Source organism: Protopterus annectens, chromosome 13.part0 (genome assembly GCF_019279795.1).
Source record: "Protopterus annectens isolate FY-2018-M chromosome 13.part0, PAN1.0, whole genome shotgun sequence".
In the NCBI taxonomy this organism is placed as follows: domain Eukaryota; kingdom Metazoa; phylum Chordata; order Ceratodontiformes; family Protopteridae; genus Protopterus; species Protopterus annectens.
In genome coordinates, this window is record NC_056747.1 from 231,215,995 (window position 1) to 231,228,388 (window position 12,394).

General features: G+C 36.7%; 1 protein-coding gene across 2 annotated transcripts in view; it reads left to right on the forward strand.

Annotated features, from left to right (window-relative positions):
- Positions 1-12,394, forward strand: part of LOC122787191 (mast cell protease 1A-like) — a 107,146-nt gene that overhangs the window by 18,773 nt on the left and 75,979 nt on the right. For both annotated transcript variants that reach the window (XM_044053778.1, XM_044053779.1), the window contains exon 2: positions 3,651-3,816. In XM_044053778.1, coding sequence (XP_043909713.1) covers positions 3,651-3,816 — 166 coding nt within the window. The remainder of the gene's footprint in view (positions 1-3,650; positions 3,817-12,394) is intronic.

Here is a 12,394-nt window from a genome sequence, read left to right on the forward strand (position 1 = left end):
CGCATCCAAGATGTGCAGTACCGACCAATATTTTTTAGAAGAAATAGATTTTTTTAAAAAAACTTTTTTATGAAAGGGGTTATCCAACCCATTTAGTTAACAACCTGGCTCAGGAAGTGATTGATAACAGACCATCCAAATATTCTCCGTTGCTAGGTATTGGTCTTCAAAGGGTTGAACAGACTGAACAAATTGAACAATTCAACCCACACAATAGTTTCATCCACACATTTTCAGAAGACACACAACAAGTGGTACATATAGTGTCCAAATATTGGCCAGTACTGACATTACATGATGATTTTAAGGATATAGTGCAGGAACACCCTAATTTTGTGAAAAGAAGAGATGTTAATTTAAAAGGCTTATTTGAAAGAAGGCATTTTTTAGACTTGGGGCATTGTCTATCAAAACCTGGCACCTACAAATGTGGGGCATGTAAGCAGTGTACCTTTATTATAAATGACAGTTCCTTTTATCTTCCATCCCGGAAATACAGATTTGTCGCTGACCATTACTATAATTGTGGGGCAAAAAGGGGTTGTATATATAGGATTATGCATGCAATGTCTCAGTTTTTATATAGGAAAAACCGTGAGAACACTTAGGAAATGAATTTACGAGCACCAATATGATATTTTCAAAAAGAAAGACACAAATGTTTTTTACAAACATTTAGCCTTTTGCCCCAATATGCAACTTAAGTTCATGGTTCTCAAGCAGGTAACACAGGATGCTAGGGGAGGCGACTGGGAAACACATCTCAAATATAGAGAGCTTTTATGGCAACTCAGACTCAATGCTGCAAGACCTTCGGGTCTTAATGAAAACATTAGTATATCCAGCATGCTTAAACTAAGAAAAGCTAGGTTATGAACTTTATGAATTTTATAATAAGAATTTATAATTGTTTTGCACTATATTTATACGGTTATATCGTACATTTATTTATTTATATATACACAGATTTATATACATATATTTTTGTAAATTTATTATCCTAGTGGTTTTTAGTAATTTTAAAATTTTTTTAATGATTCCAAGATTTATTACAAGCACTATTTATGCATACATAGGAGATTCATGTATTATGTACTAAGTAAGGGCATTTTAATTTAATTTAATTTAATTCAACGGAATGTTTAACACATTAATTGGAAATCATGTGATCAATTACACAAGTATTTAAACATTTCAGTTGTAGTATGTTTTATCTTGGGAAAGCCAGGTATTTACCTGGCGAAAGCGCTTGATTTATTTTATTTTATTTTGTTGCTTAATAAAGCTGTTCTCTAGTTCATCCAGTTTGGCCTCCTTCGTACGTGGAGTTTATTTTATTTGGCATGCTTTGGTTCCTCTGGATTTATTCCTCCCTTTACAATGAGACTATACCATTCCTCCCCTTGCACCAAGGCTATACCATTCCTCCCCTTACCCTGAGACTATAGCATTCCTTCCCTTACCCTGAGACTATAGCATTCCTCACCTTACCCTGAGACTATTGCATTCCTCCCCTTAGCCTGAAACTATACCATTCCTCCCCTTGCACCCAGGCTATACCATTTCTCCCCTTACCATGAGACTATAGCATTCCTCCCCTTACCCTGAGACTATAGCATTCCTCCCCTTACCCTGAGACTATAGCATTCCTCACCTTACCCTGAGACCATAGCATTCCTCCCCTTACCCTGACACTATAGCATTCCTCACCTTACCCTGAGACTATAGCATTCCTTCCCTTACCCTGAAACTATACTATACTATTTCTCCCCTTACCCTGAGACTATAGCATTCCTCCCCTTACCCTGATTCTATAGCATTCCTTCCCTCACCCTGAGACTATAGCATTCCTCCCCTTACCCTGAGGCTATACCATTCCTCCCCTTACCCTGATTCTATAGCATTCCTTCCCTCACCCTGAGACTATAGCATTCCTCCCCTTAACCTGAGGCTATACCATTCCTTCTCTTACCCTGAGACTATAGCATTCCTCCTCTCACACTGAGACTATAGCATTCCTCCCCTTATCCTGAGGCTATACCATTCCTCCCCTCACCCTGAGACTATACCATTCCTCCCCTTACCCTGAGACTATACCATTCCTCCCCTTTCCCTGAGTCTATACAATTTCTCCCCTCACCCTGAGACTATACCATTCCTTCCTTAGCCTCAGACTAAAGCTTTCATCCACTTCCCTGAGACTAAACCATTCCTCCCCTTACCCTTAGACTATAGCACTGGTCCCCTAACCCTGAAACTAAACCTTTCCTCCCCTTAGGCTGATACTATATCATTCCTCCCTTTAACTTGAGACTATACCATTCCTCCCCTTTAACTGAGACTAAAGCATTCATCCCCTTACCCTGAGACTGTTGCATTCTGCCCCTTACCCTGAGACTATACCATTCCTCCCCTTTCCCTGAGTCTATACAATTTCTCCCCTTACCCTGAGAATATACCATTCATCCCTTCACCCTGAGACTATAGCATTCCTTCCCTTACCCTGAGACTATATCATTCCTCCCCTTACCCTGAGACTACACAGTTCCTTCCTTTACCCTGTGACTTTAGCATTCCTCCCCTTACCCTGGGACTATACCATTCCTCCCCTTACCTTGAGACTTCACCATTTCTTCCCTTACCCTGTGACTTTAGCATTCCTCCCCTTACCCTGAGACTATCCCATCCCTTACCCTGTGACTATACCATTCCTCCCCTTACCCTGAGACTATACCACCCCTTACCCTGTGACTATACCATTCCTCCCCTTACCCTGAGACTATACCATTCCTCCCCTTACCCTGAGACTATAGCATTCCACAGAGCCTCTGCTAAACCTACTTTAATATAGCAAATGCTCATGTTCAGCACAATTAGGATCTATAAGGAGGTTCAAGTAGATTAAGGGACCCTTTTCGTGTCGAAGATCATGAAGGAGCTTTTTCAGTTATTACCAATAAAATAACTTGGAACCTCAGTTTTTCCTCACCCTCAAAAGATTGGATTTGTACAATGTTTTAGCAAAACCTTGATGAACATGTAGAGAAAGGTGCCGGACAAATATGGAAGAAAATGAGACACCTTGCTTATGTATATGACATTTGACACCAGTGGAGTACCCTGATCTTTCAATCTTTTTATTACATTTTAGTTTCTTCAATGGAAGACATCAAAGAGGTCTGTTGAGATTGACAAGACAAGCATGTGAGCAGCAGAAAACAACCCTTTCTGGAGTTTCATAGGGTACATTAAAAAATTATAAAATAAAGACAGCTTTTGTGCCTAGCAGGTAACACTTTGATGCTCAGAAGCACAGCTACAGTAAGATTGATAAACTGAGGATATTTTATCCCTGTGACAATGTACTAGTGCTTATCCCTATAGAAAAGAACAACTTTCTGGACATTTGGCAAAAATCACATGAAATAAGTGAGAAAGGGGCAAAGTAAACTATAACTTTATAGTTTTATGTATAACAGCCAATGAAAAGAGGATCAACCAGCTGAAAGCAAGCAAAATGCAAATTTATTTTATAAATATCATTGGTGAGGCAATTAAACATAGTCCACTGCTCTGATGTAATTAGAGGTTTTTCTTTATATATTGTCCAGTTAGTTTGTGAAATGTATGTTTTGTTCACTTTTTTTCAGATTTCCTGAAGAGTTATATTATTGGAGGACGGGAAGCTATCCCTCACAGCAAGCCCTACATGGCTTCTCTTACTGTAGAGACCCAGGATAAGGTATTTTCTTGTGGTGGGTTTTTGGTTGCACCTGACTGGGTGATGTCAGCGGCTCACTGCTGGAAGAAAAACAGGTATGTTTCTGTCCCTTAGTGGTAACAGAAGGGCACACACTACCTCTTAATGGTAGTAAAGCAGGGCACACTAAATGTCTTTTAGATGTTTACTTGTAGAAGACTGGAAAATCAAGAACAAACAAACACTCCAAGCATGGGCAAAAATGAGTGTATAAATGTACAGTTCAGAAAAGTAGCTAGTTCTTTGGTGAAGAAATGGCCTCTTACATGTATATGTCCAGGGTGTGAGAGATAATAGTTCTGAACTTACAGTATAAACCACTTGTAATGAAACCAAAAAAAAATGTTTGGTGTCTAAATTATGAAGTAGGACATTAGTTAGCCTTGATGTAATCATTCGGTTCATAGCTGGTTACTAACCATGCAAACTAGAACACCATTGAGGAACCTGCCCCAAATTCCCAGCTGTCCCAAAGCTCTGTCTGGTGAAGTATCTTGCCCAAGGTTACACAGCAGAGAGATGAAGGCTGAAGGAATTAAACCCTGCACCACAGAAAGTTTCTGGTTACAGCTCATAGCCTAAATCCTCTTTGCTAACTGTCATATCATGAATTCTCTAGGAACTAAAGTAATATTATGTAAGGATGTTTCACACCTGCATGATAGTTCTCTTTTGTTTAGATAACACACTTCTGACTAATTTTCCACAAGTGATATAAATGACAGTGCCAAACTAAACTGGGAATAGACTATTTGTTCAAATTAGCAGCTGCAAAAACTGACTTGGTGTTGTCTAGCAACTGTCACTTGTTTTCTAGAATTATATTGATTTTGTCTAATATTTCTGGTAAATTACTGGGGTTACAGTAAATCAAAAATACCGGGCATTAGATTTGATATATCTTTTGTTCATATTTTTGTCCTGTCCTTTGTAACATTTTAGATTTTCTGGTAAATTACTGGGGTTACAGTAAATCAAAAATACCAGGCATTAGATTTGATATATCTTACTGTTCATATTTTGTCCTGTCTTTTGTAAAATGTCAGATTTTCAGGTAAATTACTGGGGTTACATTAAGTCAAAAATGCCAGGCATTAGATTTCATATATCTTACTGTTCAAAGACCTACATGCTGATGCAAAACTTCTTGTTTTATTAATTTTTCAGTGAATTTGAGTAATATTTAAAATTATCTCTGATTTTGTGTTTTTGTCCCATCTTTATGGTTGCATTTGTCCAGAATTCTTGTACAAAGAAGATGAGATATATGCCCACTGCTTACCTAACAAGAAAAGTCAATGGCAACAAAAATATATCATCCTTTGTGCTTCAGATGGGAATTATTTTTCAGCTACAGTTTTACTGATGTATAGCATAGTGTGCATTATATTGACAACATAATTAAAACTAGACAGCTTCTGAATGTCACAAACTGTCTTCATTATATATGTAATGCATGCTGTATTTTTTATTTTAACTTTTTCCTTTATTCATTTGTTAACCAGGAAGTTAAATGATCATTGTGGACCATTTTCAGCTACAGCCTTGGCCATTTGGACAAGGGAAATGCAATGAATATGCAAAGTTTACAATAACTATTAGTCATGATGTGCTTGGAAGACAGAAGGGAACAAAACAACCTAGGGAAAACTCTCACATACATGGCATGAAAATAATTCCACACAGACACTGCCTGGGAGGCATTATTATCCAATTCCCCCTTGTCAGCCAGTCCATCTAGTGGCATGTATAGGATGAAGAAATAGATGACAGGCAAGGTTTGGGGATGGAGCTGAAATGTTTAAATAAGGCAAATATGAAAAGGAAACCAAAATTTAATAATAGTAGCAACAATTGCATGATCCAATCAATGGGTGCAAAATGCTAATTCAACAAAAGACTGCTGTAGAACCTTGACATGTTAAACCTAACAATAACACTTTTTAGGTAAATAAAAGTGAAAATAACATTTGCCAGATGGCAAAAGCAACTAAAAATTATAATCACTGAAATAGTCAGTATTCTCTTAACAATATAAATTAAACAGATCTAAAAGTAGGATGAGCATTTGTTTTCTCTGCTGTCGCAAATGATCTGCTAGAGTATTATTGTTAGGTCGTCATGTTTGTTTTGGTGGCCTTTCATTTGACGTATGTATATAGTATTGTGCCTAATCTACCATTCTTGTGGATGCGATGAAGATTACAAACACTATGCAATAGCCCACGCTATTCTCTAATCATTATATACATATGCACTTTATACACTTACATTACACTGCTGTAATGTATGGTATTCTCCAATCATAAGATGCATGTGCACTTTATACACTTACTTACTTACTTTGTTGACTGGTTAGTCCAACTAGTCAAAGTTTACTTTCTGCTGAGGTGGCATTCATAATGACTAGAAGAACATTTGACAGAACATCTTGAATATTCCTGTACTGCCTTCGGGGATACCTATAAGAGGTTTCCTGGTGGCATGGAGTGCTGAGAAGCAGAGGAGCACAGAGCTGTTTGATAATTCTATGGAAGTTATTATACCAGCATCTGGTGGGTTGTGTACCTATTAGTTGTTGCAGCCTGACAATGTGACTCCCACAGAAATAAACAGTGAATTGCTTTGGGCTAATATCATAAAAAAAAAAAAAAAAACAGAGAAATCAATGGAGTCAGCTGAAGTAGATGAGCCCATTTAAGAACTAGATTTAACACTGAGCTTTAATACTTCCCAAACTGTATGAGTCTAATTACATTCTAGTCTGAGTATTTAAATGGACAAAGTGAAGATTTGTTGACTGTTTCAGCTCAGCTCATGAATTAGCAGTTACTTCTGGGTCACACAACCACTCAACACTTATAATGGCAGTACAACCCTAAGGTAGACTTTAGAAAAACAGCTGGAGTGTTGGCAGTAAAAGAAGATTTCCTTTGTGCTTTTGTTTGCTTCAGGCAGGGCCCTCCATGGACAAATATGCTTTCTGGCAGGATATCATAAAGCTGTTAGGAATTACTATACTTCAGGTTCATAATATTGCTCATTTTGCTTCTAAAATGATATGTAATTTGAGCTTAGAGACAGAGGAGGTTATGCAGACAGGCTTAGACAATTTTGATTAAAAAAATAATATGTGTTATTTTCTGTTTATGATCTTCATCTAAATTGAAGACAGAGGATACAAATTTTGACAAGGAGCATTTATTCAGAGGCACTTGACATTTGTAATAAACTTTCAAAGCAATGTCAAGCAGTTCATTAATTGCAGCATATGAAATATAAATTGGACATTTGAACTGTGGATTGGGAAGGAAGGAAGTGTTGAACTGGTTTAGAATTTGACCACCTAAAACACACTGCTATTCAGTTATTTGTAGGGTACGTCTGTTGTGTATTAACATATATTGGATCATCTAAAATATTTTTATTGTAAGGAATTGGGGCCCTTAAAATGTCCTAATTTAATATGTAAAGATGGTAGTCAAGAAAGTTTTAAAAAGGTAAATTGCAAAAAATAAACATGTGTGAGGTGTGGGGGTGTAGCAGGTTTGTGAGGAACTGCCCAACAACAACTAAACTTTAGCTGATTCTGCTGTTTATGATAATGGTGTGGAGGTTAGTGGGTGGTGGCTGAGTAACCAGTTCCATCTCTGTTACTGAGTTATGATGAGGGTCTCTCAGGCTTCATTTCAAACTAGGGGTTGAAGGGGATGCTTCAAGGCAACCTACAGTATGACAGAATAAATATGCAGTGTTAATATTTGAGTCTGATTGGAATAAGGGTTGATAGCAGGTTCTGGTCATGCTAAAATTTTAGAGTCAGGCAGACCTCAGTGAAGTTTTATGTAGAGACTCAAACATAATTCATAAAATTACCAACTTTAAATGTGAATAATCTAATTTTGCTTATTAGGTGTTGAAATGTAGCACAATGGTTCAAGACCAATTGATCAGATATCTGTTTGTTATAAGATAAGCAAGTTATAGTTATATCTAACACTGAACATGTAAAAATGTACTGGTGCTTTGGGGAGGTCTTTTGATCTCTTGGTCATGACAAATGCTCTGGTGTTGTTTCTTCATTTTTGAAATCTGTTAGCTATTGATTGAGCTGTCCATGAACCAGGCAGATTTCTTATGGCTGATTTTATATATCATTCTCACAGATGGAGGTTAAAAATATGTATGCACCCACCATGACTTCTGTATGCAAATTTGCACTGGAAAAGATATATCCCTGTTTGGATACTAATAATACTGTTTTATGAAGTGGTGGTTTTAATTGTAATTTATTAGAGATTAAAATACATAAAAGCATACATCTTAAGGAAGGTTAGGGTATGTAAGGGCTTATTTAATGATTTATGCCTGGTTTCTAGAGGTCTTGTGAGATTTAGCTTTAAGAAGAGTTCTTTATCTTCTAGACTTAATTTTAATTTGACTAGTTCTTGTTTGGGAGATAAATCATTTCAGTTATTTGAGAGTGTTTTTATTTCAGATCATAAGGTTTTAATAATTGAAGAAGAGTTGTCAGCATTTACTGAACCTACTGGCCTAGGATCTTTAGTATGCAAGCAGATTTGGTGAAAACTGAAGGTTTTTTCCCCCCACTTGTATAAGGTATGGAAAGACAGCTTGGGTTTACATTATTGTTATGAGTCATGAGTACATTTACAATATTGTTTCAATGTAAATTATTAAGAGAGTTTAAATGGAGTAGGTATTTTTAAGGGGAATCATCTGGGTTGCATCATTAGTTTTATTAATTTAATTTAATTTTTATTTAATCTTTGTTATCTAGTTAAGTGGACTGGCTGCTCTTGCAGAACAGACCATGAAATACAGCACAGTTTTAGACAAAATTGTGTGCAAATAAATAAATAAATACAACTGAGGGAGAAAAACAACTATGAACGCAACCATTTCAACTGTGCAATGACAGAGAAGTAAAATGGTTAAACATGATATTGTTAACTACCTTAATATATATGTAAAATTACATTTGGGTTACACAGTCAGTGAGTTACAGTTTGCTAACTGGTGTAATATTAATAGTGGAAGAGAAACTAACTATATAAAGTTTTATATTTACATTTTCACAGCATCGAAAAAATAGTCTTCCATGTTCTTCATGATAACAGTGGGCAAGGAAGCAGCATGGAAAAAATGGGGTACACACTGCTACATAGCTGACCCCATGTGCAAAAATGGGAAAAGAGATTGAGAATGGATGGATGAACTACAGACGCAGGTGCCCTTTACATGCTGAAAAACATTTTCCTGAATTTTGTGCAGGTAGTTATGTCTCTGATGTGGGGTAGCATTCAGTTCCAATTTGAAGGCATACTTTTATGGATTTTGTTTTACACATCTAGCTAGTTTGGGGAGGGAGGAGTTGTACTGTGAGTGTGTTATTTTCATGGATTTTTAGTAAGAAGAAGCTTTGATAATGAGACTCCTTTTTAATGGAGGGTAGAAACCTTGGTTTAAAATTTCATTGTTAAGGGTTGATAATAATAGGGTACAGCATGCAGCGATTAGCAGCTAAATGACTTTTTGGAGGAAAAAGCATTGATGAATCTACATATACTATTTAAAGTGGTCTGGAAGAAATGGGTACAAATGTGTTGAATCTGCTCCGGGTCTTAGGATGTTTTTAGCTGGAGCTCTGTAGTTGTATTTTTCATAGGTAAGGTCATTTGAGATGGTATAGACTGCTTAAAGCTTTGGCTTCGATTTTAGTAATAATGGTTTCAGTATGGATTTTAAAATGTATGTTAGGGTCAAGACTGCCGCCTAGATCATGGTATTGGTACACTTTTTTTTTTTGGCATCATTGTCATCTAACAAGTTTATAAAGTTTGGTATATTGTTTGGTCAACAATCCTAATCTGTTTCCAAAAACATGTTTTTTAGAATGCTAAAGAGAATAAAAGGGTGGTCATGGTGACAGCAATATTCAAAATCTGTGATGAAAGCAAAGGTCCTTCTTTTATGCCATATGTTGAAGAGGAAAAACATGTTTATACTTTGTGTGTTTTTACCTAAACCTACTGATATGTTGCAGGGGGTCTATATTATATCATCGATCTATCACTTCAGTGAACGGCATTTCATCAGAAATGTTTCTGGAAAGTTGATTCCTATAACAAGGCCAGGTCTGATGATGTTTGCTTGAAATTTATTAGGGCCCATAATGCCTCAATAGCTCCGCCTCTAAAATGTACACTCATTCTCCAGTGCTGTGTTTCCTGATCACTAGAAAACTGTCCATATCATGCCTACCCACAAACAGTTCTAGCTCCAACCCTGACTTCTTTCAGTGTATTGCCCCGCTGTCTCACCATGCCAAAGTTTAGAGTAGGTTACAGCCTCGGGGACATATTTAAGCATATGACCTTCTCACTAGCCACCAGCATGAATTCAAAAAACAGCATGATATTAATGCAGCTGATCTGTCTTTGACTGAAACATTGTTTAGTGCAATGAATGCAGCAAACTTCTCATGAACAATTTTCATTGACTTCCCTAAGGCATTTGAACTTGTACATCACTCCTTAGTCAAACAATTTTCCATTTTTCTCTACTTACCTGTATTGTAGGCTCTGTAAAATTGTCATCTAAAACATGCAGTTTTCATTCTGCCTAATGTTGGCTCATGTTCGACAAGGCTCTGTCATTGAACCAATTCCTATTTGTTATTTACATCAATAACATCATCATTTCTGAAAAGACATACAATGCCGTACTTTATGGTGATGATGTTGTTATCTGGGAGTATGACTCTTCATATAAATTGCTTGACTCTACCCTGGATCAGCTGTGCCTGGTCTGTGAAAGCAGAAGACTCAAAGTCATTCTCAACAAAATGAAAGCAAAGCATTTCAGCATTCAGAAATGCCTTGGCATAGCAATATCATCCAGAAGCTTACTGGCTATATTGACGGACATCTAAAAACTATAGCATCCTTAAAATATATTCAGGTCTGGCTGGATACATCACTTACTTTTTCCACTCACATCTACAGTGCTAAGATTAAAATTGCAACAATGCTTTATAAATGCAGAAGTATTTCCAACCAACTTATTAAACACAGCAGGGGGTGCCATTGTCAAAGAATTATTTCTACCAACTGTTGAGCACTCCTTTCCCTTCACTGGGTCTGCCTCTGATAGAAATCTACAGAAAATAAACCATTCAGAATCACATCTGCAATTTTATTGTTTGAGCTGACAGGAGGCCCCATCATTGCCTTGCAATCAGGTAGGCTGTCTGGCTTCCGACTGCCCGATGACTTGCTCATCAGCACAGTTCTGTATAAAGTTGTTCATATAGATCAGTGCACAGCTTTACATTGTCTTATATATGTCAATCACTGCTCCAAGACTTTCAGATCTTCTGATACTACTGCAGTGTAGCTTACCACTCAGCTTCGTTCACTTGTTTGTGCTGACAGAGATTTCTCCCACCAGAATGAGCCTATATGCAACATGCCTGACTACCTTTAACGATTGCTACCCTTCTTTCACCAGCCTACAGCAAGAAGTAAAATGTAGACAAGCTGGATTTGTACTGTAAATATCTAACATATTGACTATCTTTGTTTATATCTGCAGGTCACTATTTCCTGTAGCATATCTTCAATATGTAGTGCAATATATTGTTATGCATACAATAGCCTTTTTTTCCATACACCAATCTTTGTACATTGCTGCTATAATGCACATTGTAGATTTTTTTGTTTAGTTGTATATCACTGTATCATATTATTTCTATAATTAGCTTTTATTCTCTAAATAGGTTATGATTGAAAAGGGACCCCTATTGGCCCAGTTCACCAACCTACTAAATACATTAAAATTACTTATTAATTAAATAAATAAAATAGTATAAATCTAATAGTCACTACAAGATCCTTTGCAGGATCGTTGTACCAGTATCTGTATTCTCTCAGGAATGGTGGTCTAATTTGTAACTGTTCTTCGATATATATATGGACATCTGTCCATGACTGCTTTTAAAATGCCCTGAGTAGAGAATTTTGAGGCCTGCTGTATAAGTAGCAGCAACCCATGTAGAAACTGCTTTGACAAGACATCCTGACATCTTACTGTACAGACTATAAGATGAGGTAATACAGTGAGCTACTTGTGTGGACAGCACTTATCTATGTACAGGGAAATATTGTTTCCATTTTACAAAAGAGGGGAACAACGAATAATTTTCCTTATACCCCTAGTTTCCTTAAGATATTTCAATTGCCACTGGTCATCCTGATATAAAGAAAGTATTGCCTCTATTTTCCGATTTGGTGGTAGGTGTCAGGTGGCTACATGAACTGATTAAAAGATATCACACATATCCATTTTCACAGAAAACTTTTCATTGTGGAAAACTATATAGCTTTTCCTACATGTCAAGATTTGAAGTTCAGGTATTTTTTCTACCTGTTATGACTGTCTTTATAACTATAGATATTAATTATAATAACGTCTGGTTCGCTGACACATCAGCTTCAAAAAAAACTAAAATTAGGCTCTGAAGCATGAAGGCTTGATCTTGGGCAAGATTTTGAAGAAGCTTATGTTTAGAATTGTGAAACTCCATTAAAGAAGCATCCTACATATTGGTCT